General features: G+C 45.5%; 1 protein-coding gene across 1 annotated transcript in view; it reads left to right on the top strand.

Moving 5' to 3' along the window:
* The window catches only part of vito (nucleolar protein viriato), a 66,979-nt gene that overhangs the window by 35,289 nt on the left and 12,494 nt on the right, over positions 1-19,196 (top strand). The window contains exon 5 of the mRNA XM_075703073.1: positions 16,279-16,331. Coding sequence (XP_075559188.1) covers positions 16,279-16,331 — 53 coding nt within the window. The remainder of the gene's footprint in view (positions 1-16,278; positions 16,332-19,196) is intronic.

The following is a 19,196-nucleotide window of genomic DNA, read 5'->3' as shown; positions in this document are numbered from 1 at the left end:
AAGGAACGTGTTTATACGAAATAATATTGGTTGAACATGGCAAACATTCTGCAACGTTGTCCACTTCTCGCTGCTGCGTTTGTATTGTAATCAAGATTAATGTCGTTTCGCACAATCAAATGTTATGACAACGGCATCTCTTTAATTTATAAAAAGAAATGTACGTAAGGCAGCGCCTTGAAGTTTCCTCCCTCGATGCAAGTAACCAGCGAAGTGAACAAGAGATGGCAGTGCCGGCGCTTGCGTCACGCTAGCGGATATCTCTGGTGCGCGCAACGCTATCGGTGATAACCTGCCTTTCTCAGCAAGCCGAGTCGGGCTGAGTAACTTACGTTTCACGTGATAGTGATAACGTGGCCTAGAACGTGCGCGCATCACCACTGGTAGGCCACACATGTTCTCAAGGAAGAAAAAGAGAGCGTTAGTGCCAACACACGATTACTCATTCCATTTCTCGGGGACACGCATCCTAGCTAATGAAGCAGACGACGGCTTGTACGCAGCAGACGACGGAAGCGAGAAACGTTTTCGACGGAATAATCATGCGCCTTGAGCTAGCTGCTTTATTTTTACTGTGGAGGAAAACTGTTTTCCTTTACCGAGAACCTTACGTTCAGTGCCTTCAATTCAGTTTCTTAGGCAAAACGTCAAGTTGGCATCACATTACTAAAGCAAAATCGGGCCATCAGCGCCATTTTATTTGCGTCGCGTCTACATCACGCATCGATGAAAATGACAGAATGTCCAAAATGAAGCCCCTTGGCCGTGTTCTTCGTGCGCTTTCCTGTGCAAGTCCATTTGACGTAGTTCCTTGTTTGCCAAGTAAAGGAGAGGTGTACCACCCAGGCGTAACTGCAAAATACACCTTATTTCATTTCTCTTTTGTGGTTTACGCATTTTTATGGTAAATGGTGGATATTATTCTCATTTGTAGTAGTAAAGTACCCCGTCCTCATTTGCATAGAAGTTACCTTGGGTTGGGCCTCCCCTCCCCCCCACCAAAAGAAATCCTGGGTACGTGCCTGGGTGTGCGGCTCCACAGCCACGTGACTGTTACGTTTGCAACCAATTTGTAAGAGAGTTGCGTTACTACAAGAAAAGCTGTCTGGCTCCCCGCACGCACCAGAAGAGGGAAAGAAGGCGTCTGCTCTCCTCTCTTCTGTAGCGCGAGAAAATATGAACTTTCATAATTCCCACAAGGGCTAATGGCGGATTTGGAACAAAAGCAGACTAATAGTTTTACGTTATACCAGAAAGTTAACCGTTAGGTGCTTGGGAATTGCCCTGGTCTATTATGTAAAAGTGGCTCTCAAATAAGTTGTAGTTTCACCCGAAAGGCAAAGCATCCATTGTGATAGGGAATTAGTAGACAGCTGGTATATGAAGTAAATATAGTAGATTTATTGGTTGTATAAACTTGTGATCACTCGCTTACGCACTAATAAGCATGGTGTCATGCGCACAAGCAAACGTGAGCACATCTCACTCGATCACCACGCACACCCACTATCAAAACGCTGGAGTGAGGAAGCGCGGCATTAACAGTGGGTGACTTGACTTTCGTGCTGGCTCTTTCTTCAGTGCGAACAAAGCAACAAAAACATAGCACACATGAAGCTATCAGCACTTGGCACATGCACGCTGTCTCCATCACAGATCGCTTTCAACATAGGGCCTGCATGGCCGTGCCATTCGCAGCAGCTGCCGGAATAGAATTCCCCTCCTCCCCTCACCCCAGTGCTTGCACGCGACGGAAGACTGCGTGCTTTCTGCCCGCTTTCCTCCTTTGTGCGCGCAAGATTGAACCGCCATCGTCGTCTCATCCACGCATGCTTTCACTCGCACATGCAGCATACAGTGCACGGCGACAATGTTATCACCCCTGGGGAGGTATTCTCTAAGAGTCCACTTAGTGGACATGTCCATTTCATCTGCTGTTGAAGTTCTGATTGGCTGCGCTGGGCTGTGCAACCGCGGCAGCAAGGTGCCATAGCCAATCAGCACTTCAGCAGCAGATAAAATGGACATGTCCACTAGGTGAACCCTCACAGAATACCTCCCCTGGACTTTACATGCAACATCATGACGACGATGATGACACTGGCATAAATGCGCCTGGATTGCCCATATAATTGCTACCGCAATAATAAACCACTGTTCTTCATAAATCTGGCTTCTCCATACATTCTGTTGGCAAAGTGCATTTCCAAGCACTTCACCCAGACTGTCGAGACAATAAAGAAAATTGTGTTTATAAAGTGTCTTGGGCTAGTTTTCGAAATTTTGGACTCACTATTGCAGAATGCATGTTTTTGTGACTGTTATCACTAATCAAAAATCTACAGACACTATTACGAAAATTTGCATGCACTAGACGGCTTCAATATCAGTATCGTGTGTACCCGATTCTAGCATGCCTTCGATTGTAACGCGCACCCCTTTGCCGTGACCTAAAAAAAAAGAAAAGTCCTTTACAGTAACACGTACCTCATTATTTCATACAGAAATACAACTTTCTCTCATTTGGAAAAGCAAAGATTTGATTTACTCCCAGTGCACTAGTGTTGCGATAAATAAAAAAATTCGCAGTTTTGTCCAAAAAGGAAAGCACTGATTGCAATAGCAAATTAGTAGACAGCTATATGAAAAAGTAAGGATAGTAGTTTTATCGGCCGTACAAACTCTTAAACAATTGCTTAATAACTAAATTTACAAGCATGGTGTCACGCACGCACAAGCAAACATGATCATGTCTCGCTCAATGACAGCGGAAATTTTTTATCAGAATGCTGAGCGAGCGAATCGACTTTTGCGCAGGCTCTCGCTTCAACGTGAACTAAGTGGCGAGAACGCAGCATAGTGGTGCCTAGATGCGTAGACTGTCTCCATCACAGATCACTTTCAAGATAGGGGCCGCACAGTCGTGCCTACGCAGCAGCCGCCGGAGCAAAACGCCTCTCCTGTTTGCGCCAGTCCCGCACGCAAGTTTCAGGAACTTCGAACACCCGTGATGCGGCCTGATTTTCACCCGTCTCCGCACATGTGATCACTTTCATTTTAATTGCGGCATCATGATGAACACTCGCCATGTCTTCGCAGTCGGCACTTCCATGCTGATAGAGCAAACGATGGTGAACTAACCTAAGCATGTGTACTACAGCACATGGACAAAGCTACGGCAGCTAGGCTCGAAGCGCGTACGAGATGGCCATTTTGAGATGCCGATAGCGATATGATAACAGATTTAAGGTTGTACTCTATTCTAACACACACACAACTTTTGGACCCATGTTATCGGGAAAATAGTACACGTTGGGTGCAGAAAGGCGTCAGGCAGGGAGATACGATCTCTCCAATGCTATTCACAGCATGTTTACAGGAGGTATTCAGAGACCTGGAGTGGGAAGAATTGGGGATAAGAGTTAAAGGAGAATACCTTAGTAACTTGCGATTCGCTGATGATATTGCCTTGCTTAGTAACTCAGGGGACCAATTGCAATGCATGCTCACTGATCTGGAGAGGCAAAGCAGAAGGGTGGGTTTAAAAATTAATCTGCGAAAAACTAAAGTAATGTTCAACATTCTTGGAAGAGAAGAGCAGTTTACGATAGGTAGTGAGGCACTGGAAGTGGTAAGGGAATACATCTACTTAGGGCAGGTAGTGACCGCGGATCTGGATCATGACACCGAAATAATTAGAAGAATAAGAATGGGCTAGGGTTTCCTTTGGCAGGCATTCTGAGATTGTGAACAGCAGGTTACCATTATCCCTCAAGAGAAAAGTGTATAACAGCTGTGTCTTACCAGTACTCACATACGGGGCAGAAACCTGGAGGCTTACGAAAAGGGTTCTACTTAAAATCGGGACAATGCAACAAGCTATGGAAAGAAGAATGATGGGTGTAACATTAAGGGATAGGAAGAGAGCTGATTGGGTAAGGGAACAAACACGAGTTAATGACATCTTAGTTGAAATCAAGAACAAGAAATGGGCATGGGCCGGACATCTAATGAGGAGGGAAGATAACCGGTGGTCATTAAGGGTCACGGACTGGATTTCAAGAGAATGGAAGCGTAGCAGGGGGCGGCAGAAAGTTAGGTGGACAGATGAGATTAAGAAGTTTACAGGGACAACATGGCCATGATTAGCACATGACTGGGCTAGTTCCAGAAGCATGGGAGAGGCCTTTGCCCTGCAGTGGGCGTAGCCAGGCTGATGATGATGATGATGATGATGTAATCACATGAAAGTATCTACATGTACTTGTGTTTAAAATACTCTTATACCCACACTTTATGTGTGATTGTATTGATACACCGGCCGCTACTGTGCCTTTCTGGGAGACCAGAACTTTGTCAAGACGAAGAAACTTCGGCTTTTATTCTGGTTCCCCTTTTTTCAACTTGTATTCAGTGGTGAAAATAAACATCATGATGATGATGATGATGAACTTTACGAACTTTTGACGTACAAAAAATGTAGCTATTGGCAACAACTTGTGGAGTATGGTCAGTTGTGTGATACCAGTGAAATTTCATACAGGGTTAGAGGCCTTCTTACAAAAAAAGAAAAAGTAAAAGATCATTCCCTTAATTTTGATATGCTCAAGATTCAATACCTTGTGATTGAATTGTCTATGGCAGCCCTATCAAGTCATTGGGATGTACACCTAGGCAAGAGAGACGTAATGCCAGTGACTGCCACAGAAAAGGAGAAACCACAGGAAATATCAATGGTAGGTTCTTACACAAGAAAGGAAAAGTAAAAAAAAAAGAAAGAGATGGGTGTGGTGACAAAACACGAAAAAGAAAAAAACACGGAGAAGGAATGATGGACACATGATCATGCATGTCAGGCAAAAGGTTGTCATTTCTGCAACTGTTTGCACAGTACTCGCTTGCACAGAACCATGTGTAGGATCCTGTGGTTTGGGGAATGTGTTGGTTATCTCGAGTTGAAATGTATCATTAAACTGATGGAGGACAAACTCTGATACATATGCATTTAGCCAGATCTTCCAGATTCAGAAAAAAAACTAAAAGACCAGAGGAAAACTTAACAACGTGAGTGCACTGACAACACAAATAATAAATGTGATTTCAATACACAGGTGAAGCAAGTGCTGCCTCATCTCAAAACATTGTTCTCAGCTTTCACTATCCTATTCGCCACATAAGCGCTGCATATTAAGGCTCAATGTGTAGTGCAATGCCTTTTTCACTGGCTAACCACAAATTAAGCACTAACAGTGAGGTGTAATGTCAGCATTAGAGTGTTCTCTTCAGCTCATACTTGTGACTCATGAGCCGGCTGTTTTTCCATATGGTCAGATCCAGCTCCACAGGGTCACCACCGAACTGCAGTTTCCTACAGGAGCATGGCTAACTGCATAAATAAAGTTTTTTATATTTACACACTGCGAGTAAGTTCCCGGAGTTCTTATCAATCCTTTAACTTATGGACACAGGCATATGGTACCTTTTTCATTCAATAAACGTGTAAAGGTGGACGAAACGCTCTTGAGAGTCTTTGTGTAACGACAGCATGACAACAGTTAAGATGTAGGCCTTGATTTTGTAGCGATGCCTTCCGCTCAATTCTATACCACTTTTATCATCTACCGTTCATGGTCAGCTGATGCTGTTTATAACGTGTGTAACGTCGCTCTGACTGTCTGACAAAGTGTAAAAAAGAATAGCATCAAAGGCACTGATATAAAATCGCGGTCATGTACTGTATAGACCAAGGGTAAACATATGTATGCACAGCAATTAACGCATTGACAAACTTGGGCGATATTCAAGCTTGGACGATCACTTAGCTTAATTTTTGCTATCTTTCGCTTGACTAGCACTGGACGGGTCGACGGGAGGCAGCGTTTCCACATTGTGATCAGCAAAGTCTCCTACTGCTCATCACAATGTGGAACCTAGAAGAGAAGCTCTGGGCCATCCAGATCAACGTTACGAGACCCAACGCAGTTTCACAGCTCCGCTGAAAACCCCATGGTTGTCACAAGAATTACAAGAACTAACAGCAGTGCGGTCGAGTCGCGCTACCGGTAGGGCTTCCGGTTGCACTCCTTTTTTTTGCTGTGTCTGCGTCCTGCGTGGTTGTTTTGTTGCTTCACTTTTGTTGCATCATGCAAAAGTTAGTTCGGAGGCTTTAGTATTCAGAGCTCGAGCAGGTCTGCGGAGGTGTGAAGCCTGGCTTGAGTCGAGCATGCAATATGCTGTCGTTGCTCTGGGTTGTAAAAGCAACTTCAAGTCGTCAGCTAAGCACCACATTTAATACCTAGGCATTCTTGGGCGATTACCACACGTCCATCACGGGGCGGTCCGGCTCCTTTGCCACTTTTCAAGGAGGGGCTCGGCGCTCTCTTGGCAGGTCAACTGCAGTACTGCGGCACGCATTCAGCAAACACTGGAAGTGGTTTTATTACCGGTAGTGCCTTTTGCAGTGCAATTCAAATTCTCCAATTCCTTAAATAATTATTTAATCACAATTAATTGGTTGAATATACATATATCTACGTGCATGTGTGAATATGCGCACGCTATACTGGTCGCTGCCCTATGAGGACCCTCCCTTCACCGAAGGGGGACATTAGTAAGCCCTGCTTTCAGTGGAGTAATAAATTGATGCAGACCAGCGAATGTGTGTGCAATGCCAAGCTGGTGCGCTGCTGCAGCAGCAGCCGATGCGGCCAACTGTTAGCCGGGCTCAACCGCAGCACCGTTAGATATCGCAACCACCGTGTGTGGAGCTACGAAACTAAGTTGGTTCTAGTAATGTTAGTCTAGATGGCCGAAAACACCGTCACAAAGCAAGGACTGGCCACCATCTGACGAACGGGGGAACTGGGGGCTGGTCTCCCAACCCCCGCCACCATCGGACTCCATCAAGGACACAATAAAGTTTTATCTCTCTCTTTCTCCACACCGTGATGAAATAGTGTGTGACAATGCGCCAAAAATGCTGTTGCTCGTAGACACCGATATCTTGCGCTGTAGTCACACTGAATTGAAGGTATCCCCGAAAGTGTAGGTCCAAGAATGTGGCACACCATTTTTGGCTACTAATAAGGAAGGCAGTACAGCCTTCCTAATTAATAAGTCACCTATTACCAGCCGAATGCGGTATTTTGGACTTTTCGGCGGTCCTCATCGAGTCCGAATGGTCAGTCAGCAACTTTACAGGCACTCTACCTATGAAGCTGGCCAAACGATGTTTACTTAAAGTGGTATGTCTCTGAAAGTAACATCCTCGACAGTGACCAATTCAGAATATGGCACGAGGCACAATACTAATAGCATTTTTTACTATCAATTAAGTTTAGTTGCAGTACAGAAGAGAAGCATCTAAGACAAAGGCGGGTGAATCCGTCCTTCCACAATTCTTGAGATGTTCCCTCAAAGCTGCAACAGGCACAAAGGTTCCTCAGTGGTTCTTCACTGAAGCATAAAGATTTCATAGTAGTGCACTACAAGCACAAACATCCGAGGTGTGGATTAGCGGCAGAAGGATAGCTCATTGCTAAAATTCCTCAAGTTGTAATACGCGTGAGGTACAGTGTATCATTCATGCATATCAATAGAATGGTACCTTCCCGGACAGACAAGGAGACCACGTAAAATATACCTGCCAACCTGCAAACATTACAATTCATAAATATCTCACGGACATGGCACCGGAAAGTAAAAGATAGAGGTAATATCATGAATTTAAAAAAAAAGTTCCCCCATGCACAAACCTTCTATATAGGATACATTGCACTTATTAACACCAATTTACGTGTAGCACACAAGCCGCAGCCAACTTAATTCGAGCTGCACAGTCTGTCAGGCAACACTGTTTGAATCACAACTACCTTCCTGTTGCTGATTTCACCTGCTTCAGCAAATCGTCGGAATAAACTTGCTCAAAGCAGGTAGTACTCCTCTGGTGTCTTTATACAATCGGAAAAGGCTTCCAAGCACATGCTTGGAGAGGGTTGGGCGAAAAGGTTTTGCAAACAGAACTTTTTTTTCATAAAGCTTTGCAAAACATTTATAAATTTGCAGAACGAGCCTGAATTTGTAAACCTTATGGAAGGTTGAAGGTTTGGGAGGTATGTACCACAGTACGTCACCCGGGCAAAGCAAATTCAAAGGAAAGGCACGATTGTCGAATGATGCAACTGTGTCCATATTTTCTTCTGAGTGCATTTTCCTTCGGACTCCTAATGATAACTGTCTGTAGCCAGTTTAGTGCTGGCAAATCAGTTCTGCGGAAGTCTGCAAGATGGAGGAACGTTCATGAAATGGGAAAATTGGCATCGACTTGAATCGTAGCACGGAGCTGCAAAGGAAAGCTATATGTATGGGTTTCTCAGAAAGACAGCTTTGCAGTTGAAGAAAATCCCAGACCAGGATGTATTTTTCCTCAACAGTGAAGCTTTCTTTCTGAAAAGTCTGCCCGTGTTTCCTTTGTCGCTTCCATACAACAATTCGGGTGAATGACAGTTTTTCCCTTTACTGCTGCCTCATGCAACAGCTAGGATCACTGCAATGCTCACTTTATATATTCGCACGCTACTGTCTGTTCTTACTGCTATTTGGTTAAGGAGCACACTGGAAAAGAACGTTCACGCTGTGATATGTCAGGTGTGCGAGTGCCGTGATCGGATTGGGTGAGCCATGTGAAGACAATGACGAGGCGCTGCAGTAGTTACATGAGCGCACCGAAGAAATAATTCAAACAACAACAAGCCATAGACAAGAAGAAAAACCGGGTAGACGTGGAACAACAAGCCCGCGTGGAGGAAGAAGATTGCCAGTGCTCCAGGTACAGAAGTGAAGTCATCGGGCAACCGGGCTGTGCTTCATGCCTTCTACTGGACCAGGCCGACCTTCCAGGGGTGTGTCACCGCATTCTCGTGATCGCATGCAGGAAGATGCCGAGCAACGTCTGGAAAATGAAGCCCATGCACCGGGAGCAGAGGTGAAGCCATTGGACTTGGTGTTCGGCGTTGAGACCTCTACCGTGCCAAGGCCATCTGCCCATGTTCCCAATATCGCAACTGGACTTGCTCCTGCATCACCAGATCTCGGTTGTTTGCCTGAGGGTGAGCAGGATTTTTCGTCGACAGTGCCTGTGTTCAGCACTACTTCTTTTCTCCTAATGCTGCCTCCGTCAACACCCCTAGTTCATCTCGCAGCTCCGCTACAGAGCATGAAACTGTAGGCCCCTTCCAACTTTGATACTTTCTTTGGAGACTGTAGAAAAAGACGAATAAACGGGGCAGGTGGGCACTGCAAAAAGAAGAAGTAGTTGGAACAATGAGTAGCTCTTTGTCTCGTTTCTTTGCGTCTCGTTAGTTTTGTACATTTTGGTGCCGAAAAACCTCCATGCGGACTCGTTACCTTCATCGCACGTCTCCAAGGTCCTTCTACTCCACCGCTTCGCGCTGCGAGCGGTGAGGAATAACTGGATAATGCATCGTTCATGATCGGCGTGGAGACCAGACATCTATCATGAGCTAATCGGATGGATTGCCTCAAGACCAAGCTGTCGGCTCGACAAGCACAGAATACGAAGATTCTGCAGGAAGCACAGTTGCTACTTACAGATCCTACTGTGGACAAGCCCTAGCTTTCAGGTATTTTTGACCATCTATCTGCTAGCAACAACAAGCTCTCGAAACTTAACGATGCACTTGAAGAGCACATTGCCGACGATGAGCTTGAAGCAGAATACGTAACTGCTCCCTTTCTCCCTTTCGTCCTTGTCTTTTTCATGCACTATGCCTCACGATGTCTTACCAACAAGCCCAAATCACTGCCTTACAATAACTGCTGCACAATATAATGATCAAGCTATCAGCATGCTTGCCGAGATTCGGTGCAAGATCGATGCTTCGGGACGCGTGGACAGTACAGCGGAGCCTGCTCCTCGGAATGCAATCCCAACAGTTCCTGACGCTACGCCCAGAATTGGCCCAAGGCTACCGAATCTTGATATGCCGACATTTAAAGGTGACATTCATAAATGGGCACCTTTCTGGGAGCAGTTCGAGCAGACTGTTCATCTCAACAACGCTATATTGACAACGACGAAGTTTTTCTATTTATGGCATTATCTTGCCGGGGACGGCATGGTGCACAGACGTAATCCAGCTTGGCTTCATCAAGATTCTGCACTGCGTGAAAAATGGGCTATATGGAGCGGTCGAGAAGGCAGAGCTGCATATATTCGTCGACGCTAGCCTGAAGGCTTATGGAGCGTGTGCCTATTTGAGAACAGTTGATGACAGCGGAAATACAGCTACATCACTAATAGTAGCGAAGTCTCAAGTAGCACCTACCAAGATTTTAACACTGCCGAAGCTCGAGCTTATGGCTGCGGTAGTAGGAACCAGATTATTAAAATACATCCGCTCATCGTAGGATTCAACACATTTTCTCTGCATCATGTGGACAGACTCAACGATCACACTGAGCTGGATCCGGGGTGACCGCAACAAGTTGGGTCAGTTCGTAAAGCACAAAGTGACTGAAATAGCAGCATTTGCTGACCCACTGCTATGGCGTTACTGCCCAGGCAAAGACAACCCGTCAGATTTATTGACTAGGGACGTATGTTTAAAGATTCTACGTACATGTTGCAGCTGGTGGAGGGGACCTGAATGGTTATCCCAGCCAAGATCAACCTGGCCGACAGACTCGGACATGAGCACACCGATCTACGAAGAGTCGGAGTGTGACACACAACATGCACTTCTCCAGAATAGTGGACACCCTGATTGACTTAAGGGAGTTTGGCAACCTACAGAAGCTCCTGCGTAGCCTGGGTATTTCAATTTGTGAATCGATGTTGTTGTATTCAAACGTCACTCGGATGGAACTATTTCGACAGAGGAGCTAAACAAGGCTGAAATGTTCTGGATCTGTCATTTCCAGCTCGAAGTATGCACGAATGACATTGAACACCTTTGGCTTAGAGACACTGTCCAGAAACACTCCGCATTATGCGATCTCCACCCTTACCTTGATCACAGCGGGCAGCTTCGACTTGGTGGCTGACTTGAAAGAATTAACGCTACATATGACGAAAAGCACCTGGTTATTCTACCGCAAAGGCATCCCTTCACAGCCTTAGTTGTTACTGAGGCTCACTGTAAACCTTTACATGGCGGTGTGGCAAGCACTATGATGCAGATTGTGGGGAGCACCCGCCTCCATTTCCTCCCGCGTACCCGCGGCGTCCCGTTCGCACGTGGCGACGGGTCGCGCCGGCGTAGACATGGGAGAGAGGCACTACGCACCCTCCCTTTCTCCGTCGCTGTGATGACGCGCGTACCCCTCTTCCCCTACGCGGCTCACGGGAAAGGGAAACGTATCCGGCGGGCGAGGAGGACTTCCCCTCGCAAAAAGAGGTAAAAAAGCATAAGAGCGCGCCACCGGGGGAGACTCGCTCTCGGGGGACGCCGACACCTTGGACCGCCTGGACGACAGCACCTGCCGCATCCCGTGAGTGACCTCGTTTGTCTGACCCACCCAGGCAACGAGGCAAGCCTTTTCCTACTTTTACTGAGAGGACATCCCTCTGCGAGTGTTTGCTATTGATAATAGTAATAAACGTTGTTACCGTTGACACCGCTGGTTGCCTTATTCGTCCGAACCCGGCGTAGCCGCGATTCCCGCGCTACGGGTTGGGAGTACCACGAAGCGACTGCGTGGGGCTAGATCCGGAGCTCGCCTTCAGCCCTAGCCGCACGCAGAGTGGAACCCCCACAAGATTCGACAGCGTTACTGGGTTATACACGCTCAACAAGAAGTTAAATGGATCATCAATGCTTGCTTTCACTGCAAAAAATACAATGGCAAACCTGTAAAGGTGCAATTTGCACCAATGACTGAAGACGGGCTTCTCACATCACAGCCGTTTGAAGTTGTGGGATTAGACTTTGCAGGCCCACTAGAATATGTAAAGCAACATGAGACTGGTGGAGTTACATGCAAAGCTTATATTCTGTTGTTCACATGTGCGACCAGGAGAGCTGTACACCTTGAATTGACGAGTGGAATGTCTACAAGCTCCTTCTTACTAGCATTCCGTAGGTTTTTGGCTCATAGAGGAGTGCCCGCAACACTGTACTCTGATAATTCTCTCGCACTTAGGAGAGCATTGCGAGACCTATGGGACATTTGGAACACCATGAAGAGCTCTCCATTTGCATCTTTGCTCTTGACGCATCGCATAGAATGGAAATTTATTATGCAAGGTGCGCCTTGGTGGGGCGGCTGGTGGGAGAGACTTATCCAATAAGTTAAGTCATCTTTACGCAAAGTGCTGGGGAAGAGCAAGCTCAGCAGCGAACAAACAGACTGTACTGCTGGAGGTTGAGGTGGTTATCAATCCATGACCCCTAACCTATACGTATACAGATGCTAGAGAGCCCTTTCCACTATTCCTGCTCATTTACTGGTCGGGAGCTCATTTCTTGCCTCTCCAGAGTTAACCAACAGTGACGACGAAGCTCAAAGTGCACAGGCTACGCGACGTGACCTCAGCAAGAAGTTGCGATACCGCCAGACGCTTGTGGACCACCTGTGAATCCGATGGAAGAAAGAATACCTCCTCGAGCTGTGGGCACTTCATCTCTACCCATCGCATCCTAGTAGCGGTCTACAAGTAGATGATGTAGTACTAATCGAAGAACCTAACATCTCTAGAGGTATTTGGCCACTGGGACGAGTCATGGACGTCTTTCTTGGTCAAGATGGAATAATCCAAGCCTGCCGTGTGAAAGCTCAAGATGGCAAGCTCATAAGAAGGCCAGTGCAGAAATTGTACAAGCTTTAATTGGACAACGCTGCTTGGGGGCGGGAGTATGTAGAAAAAGATGAATAAACGGGGCAGGCGGGCACTGCAAAAAGGAAAAGTTGGAACAATGAGTAGCTCTTTGTCTGGTTTCTTCGCGTCTCGTGAGTTTTATACAGAGATTTAATTCTTTTTTGCGTGTTCGATTAGTTTGTAGAGTTTCTTTTTCTCTTTGTGCTGGATTTTCTTTAATGAATGACTTGCAGTGTAGTAACAAACGACTTCATCGCTTCATGCGCTGAGGCTGTGCCTGGGCAATGATTAAATAATTGAAAGAACCTCAACACAATCTGTGATTAGGTTCTGTGATGAGGGCAGGCCCAGGACCTCGCCCCTGATTGGCCAGTCAGTATTATCCACCGAGCACACCTCAACCATGGACCGCTGTCCATGGTCGTGGGCATCCCCCAAGTCCGTGGGCATCCTTGGAACAGCAGGGCTGCCTCCTTGCTCTGCCTGGGGATGTGCTGCCACCGCTTCACAAACTGACACTGCCTCCTTGCTGCCAGCTTTCCGAACACTGCAGCACACACTCTTCTCTTCCTTCTCTTCTCCCTTTTCAGTTTGCCGCCACCTGTTTTTCTGGGCTGTGGCTTGTTCCTTCTTGGGCTTGTGTTGCATTCGTCTAGCATATCTCCCAACACAAGTACAACCTCAAGTGCATATCATGAACACAAACCTCAATGGTGAGGACATGCACAGCAGCTGTGTCTGTCCTGATCATTCATGTTTGTGCGAACATGTTTTTTCAAGTGTGCTGCTTCACTAAAAACATGGGTTACCATATGGCGCATCAGTACCTGTCAAGCGAGTTCAGTCATCTCTCATAGCCCTATGTATTTCTCACCTCGCAGCAGCACTAAATGGTAGGCTGTAGGTATGTAGCTCTGGTCGACACTTGTGCATTTTAACCGCTATTTGCTCTTTAGTGAAGCACAATACCGGAGCAAGTCTATTCTGTTTAGACATAGTGCAGGGGCCATCGTCTCAGGTTTTCAGAAACACTTTTGCATGGTGTCCGATGCAGCACTTTAGTTAGCGATGGGTATTCTGACCACTGGCTCATTCAGTCAAAGTAAAGTGAAACAGGTATCCCCAGAGGTGATTCGTCCAGGATAAGGCCCCTTCTAGTGCTTCGATAGGTAGCCTGTGGGCTTCCCACTGCCTCAACGATGGTAACTAACCATTATCTCTAGCTGCACCCAAAGATGTGATCAGTGAGCACAGTGAGCCAGGGGTGAAAGCCATCTTCAGTAAAATAGCTTAGGCATCTGATAGTGGGATTTGAACTCCCAGCATAACAGCCCAACGCTCCCACTAGGCCATAGATGCATAGACGGCACTAGTGAGTAATAGTGTTGCCTTACGAAGGTGGTTTGTTGAGTACATGGTTCTGAGCAAAAGAATATCAGCAAATAGAATAGGAAAACAGAAAATTAAACCAAGAGAAAGCAAACACTAAGTTGAGGGTGGGCGCTGTACTTACAAGTGACAGTATAACGTTCTCAACAGACTGAATGACGCATGAATAAAAGCAGATGCATACTTCTACATAATAATCACATATGACTGCTTATCTAAGGAGCTCTTTGCTTGGCAGGAACAGGAATGACATGCTCAGTCAGGGTCCACCTTCTTTATATGAAAAGCCTCCAGAACTTCACTTTCCTACTGTGTCCTTGCTTTCCCAATAGTAATTGACACAGTTCCAATCTGCACTGTACAACTACACTGGTTGCAATGCAATGCAATGTCAGATAGCTGCCCATGCTTGTAGAAAATATAGTTTGGCATGTTGCCGCATCCTGCCTGTGACAACTGTGTGCTGTCCCTGTTCCCAACAAGATTTGTCTTGATGCCATTAGCAAGAGAGCGGCAGAGATCCACTGACTGGTTTGTCCAATTTGAGGAAAGTGTTTAGTGTGGGGTTTTACATCATATCAGTTTTGACCGTTACTGTTCTCTATACCTTCTGTGGCTTCAGCTGTCTCTAGAACTACCAAAAGACAACAACATACACCAATAAGACTTAGTGGTTTTTTTGACCGTATAAACTTGTAATGTGATCACTATATCTAAATTAACAAGCATGGTGTTAGCGCACACATGCACACACCACACTCGATGACCACAGACGCTCGCTGTCAAAATGCTGGCATGAGGAAGCGCAGCAGTAGCAGCGAGCAAAGCGTCCTTCCTGCTGCCTATTGCTTCAACACAAACCGAGCCACAACAACACAGCACCCACACAGCTATGAGCTGTTGGCCCACCTAGAATTTGCCCCCAAAGCAGATCGCTTTCAAGATAAAACCCGCATGGCCGCACGTTGCTGCCAAAGTACAACCCCCCACCTCCCCTCCCCCCAGTTCCATGCGCACGATGAAAGAATATGCGCTCTCCACTTTCCTCCCTTGTGCACGCAAGATTGAGCCATGATCGTCGCCTCACCCTCGCACGCTTTCACTCGCGCATACAGCATATGGCGCACGGAGATGGTGTTGTTGCCTTTATACTTTGTACGGAACATGAGGGCAACGGCGACGGCAAAATTGCACCTAGAGTATCCAGACAATTGCCGTCGCAATAAAATATTCTTTGTAATCCATGACATCACAGCAACATACCATTGCCGAGGCTTTGGAACAAAATTCATAAAATGAAACCTTGACCTTCAATTTATCTTCTAATAATCCACTTCTTCTGATGAAATTAATGAAAATAGTTTTCGAACAATACTTTATTCGTCTAAATTGATTCTATGTTTTTCTTGAGTGTTCCTTTAGCCCGCCCAACAAGCAAAAATATCCATCTTGGTCGGATGTCTGGTACCACCCAACACATGCACGTGCTCAGTTTTGCAAAATTTTTCAAGCAATAAGTGCCTTTCACAATGTCACAGGATGAGGGCAGCACATTTTGTTTTTCTTAATGCTTGAAGGGCTTTTTGCACGAATTGTGACTTGAAGCGCCAACAGGATGACAGCATTTTCTGCACGTGTTTTACGGATGAATTCCACCTTATTTAAGTGAATCAGATCATTCTAGTGCTGTCAGTGAATACATTTCACATTCAGATGATTGGCAAACGTTGGGTGAAAGCACTTGAGAATACAGCGACCATGAGGAGCCACCATACCTGTAATGCAAATACTGGGCTTCACCCAGGAAAGTGCTTTGAGGACTACCACACAGTACTCAAGTACTGTTGAGAGCCTCGGGGGCTTCTGAGAAGTTTCTGAAATAAATTACTTTACATGCATTCATTTACCTGAACGCTCTTTCTGCGTGGCGCTTAAGCACAACATGGCTCCTGACTGGAACAACCGCAAATTAGGTAATTGTGTGCGACCACAAATGGTTAGTTTGCTTGCTACAGCTTTCCTTTTTTTCCCCACTCTCTCACTTTTTTTAGCATGCCACCAGCTCTTCTACATCAGGCACAAGACAGCACCAACTTTCCCCAAGGTAATAACCCTGTTGAATTACCGTGTGAACTTCTGTCTGCATCTCATAGAATAACAAGCCACTGGCAACAGGACACTAGAAATCAGAGCCGGAATAAAATGCATTTTGGCCTGCCTTACTGAAGTCATTGAAAACATTCCAATGATTCAGGGTGGTTTACCAAAGCTCTAAAAACATCGCAACACATTCACTCTGAGGGGAGTTTGCATACTTTGAGGCTTATGTTCTGTGCAAAACAATAATAATAATCTATCTTGCATGCTTTCCCTTTCTTTAAAGCTCCGTGTCCAGTACTCTCAGTTCAGTAATGGGGCTTACATATCCAAGTGACACAGCTTTCCTGACCAGAAAATAGTGAGTGCAGAGTGGTAGAGAATGCACACTAGACGACGGTTATTGCCCGGGGACAAAGCGAGCCCCAACGAATGAAAAAAAGTGTGCTTGAGAATTAAATAAAATGTCGAACATGGCACTGTCAGCACAGCAAAAACAAAATTAAGCATCATCATCAGCCTGTTGTATGACAAAGGCCTCTCCCAGGGATCATTACCTTCAGCAAGTGGACCACCATTGTGCCTGGAAGTTTTCTAATCTTACCACTTCTGTGTAACCCTTTGACAATGTTTCCTTGCAGAACAATAAACATGCCAAAAAAAAGGCACTCTTGCTGTCCTACAGTAAAATACAATCAAATCAAATTGTGGTCTTGACTATCCGATGATAGGCTATAGATTAATTTTGTGCGACTGGCATTTTTAAGCATGCACCTTTCACATGGTGTTTGTTAAGTACAAAAGTGTTTTTGCATTCCACTGCTATCGAAGTGCAGTCGTGGCAACTGGGAATCAAACCTTGCGTTCAGCAATCATGACCCTGACCCATCGTGACCGTTACGTACAAGCACCCGCACGAGAAATAATACTATTCACACTAACGTTTCATCACAGCTGTGCATGTCTTTATTCTTGGGGGGGCTTCAGTGCCTGTAACAGAATGTGACCTTGTCACACACGGTAACAAGCGTTCGTGCTCAAAAGCACAGGCAAATCAACAATGTGCCATAGTGGGCCAGTTGGTTTTGTGACATGGTGGAACACTGTGTTGCGAAGCAATACCAGGAACAAGGACATGAAGACCTTAGACACTAGACAGGCATAAGTGCAGATTATCGTATTTGCATCATTCTACCATGCCCTCAATTGTAAAGCAGTTATATTACCGCCAAAATATTTAAACAATAATAACTTGGTGCCGATTCCATCGCGTGCGTCAAATTACGAAGCCTGAGTCACCACATAGTACATTGACACAATCTTATGGAACATGCAAAGGCACACAGACATGCGCACAGCTGAATCTTAGCGGCTAGTCACTGTCGTAATCTGACAAAACCTCCTTTTCTTCTATTGACCACAGAAAGTCATCATCAATTCCATCTAATGCATTAGAAATGCCACACATACAGCAAACTGAAAATTGGCGACCGCAAACCATGGCAGAAAATATTCACATATATCCGTTCGATGGCAGTGTGGCTAGCTACCTTGCATTGAGCTTCCTTCTTTTTTGCTTAGTAAGAATCTGTATCGTTTTTGATTTTGAGTAGAATTAGTTACGATTGTAACGCGCATGCAAATTTGAATGCATGTTTTATCCAAAAAATGTGCATGTTAGAATCATGCAAATAGGATATCAACGGTGTAATGACAGCAGCATAAAAATCATAAATGGGGATGATAATTAGCAACATGCACAGTGGGGTCAACATGCACAGGCCGCCATTGGAATCTGAACCTGGCAACGTTTAACGTTAGAACGTTATCTAGTGAGGCGAGTCTAGCAGTGTTATTGGAGGAATTAGAGGGTAGTAAATGGGATATAATAGGGCTCAGTGAGGTTAGGAGGACAAAAGAAGCATATACAATGCTAAAAAGCGGGCACGTACTGTGCTACCGGGGCTTAGCGGAGAGACGAGAACTAGGAGTCGGATTCCTGATTAATAAGAAAAAAACCTAGACCTGAGGAGGGAACGGATGAAACTGGCACATAAGAAGCCGATCAATGAGTTAGCGGTAAAAGGGAAAATAGAGGAGTTCCAGATCAAGCTACAAAACAGGTATTCGGCTTTAACTCCGGAAGAGGACCTTAGTGTTGAAGCAATGAACGACAATCTTGTGGGCATCATTAAGGAGTGTGCAATGGAAGTCAGTGGTAACTTCGTTAGGCAGGATACCAGCAAACTATCGCAGGAGACGAAAGATCTGATCAAGAAACGCCAATGTATGAGAGCATCTAACCCTACAGCTAGAATAGAATTGGCAGAACTTTCAAAGTTAATCAACAAGCGTAAGACAGCTGACATAAGGAAGTATAATATGGATAGAATTGAACATGCTCTCAGGAACAGAGGAAGCCTAAAAACAGTGAAGAAGAAACTAGGAATTGGCAAGAATCAGATGTATGCGTTAAGAGACAAAGCCGGCAATATCATTACTAATATGGATGAGATAGTTCAAGTGGCTGAGGATTTCTATAGAGATTTATACAGTACCAGTGGCACCCTCGACGATAATGTAAGAGAAATTAGTCCAGAGGAATTCGAAACCCCAAAGGTAACACCGGAAGAAGTAAAGAAAGCCTTGGGAGATATGCAAAGGGGGAAGGCAGCTGGGGAGGATCAGGTAACAACAGATTTGTTGAAGGATGGTGGACAGATTGTTCTAGAGAAACTGGCCACCCTGTATACGCAATGCCTCATGACCTCGAGCATACCGGAATCTTGGAAGAACGCTAACATAATCCTAATCCATAAGAAAGGGGACGCCAAAGACTTGAAAAATTATAGACCGATCAGCTGACTGTCCG

Source organism: Dermacentor variabilis, chromosome 8 (genome assembly GCF_050947875.1).
Source record: "Dermacentor variabilis isolate Ectoservices chromosome 8, ASM5094787v1, whole genome shotgun sequence".
In the NCBI taxonomy this organism is placed as follows: Eukaryota; Metazoa; Arthropoda; class Arachnida; order Ixodida; family Ixodidae; genus Dermacentor; species Dermacentor variabilis.
Note: the sequence above shows the minus strand (reverse complement) of the source record. Positions and strands in the feature narration are given on the sequence as shown.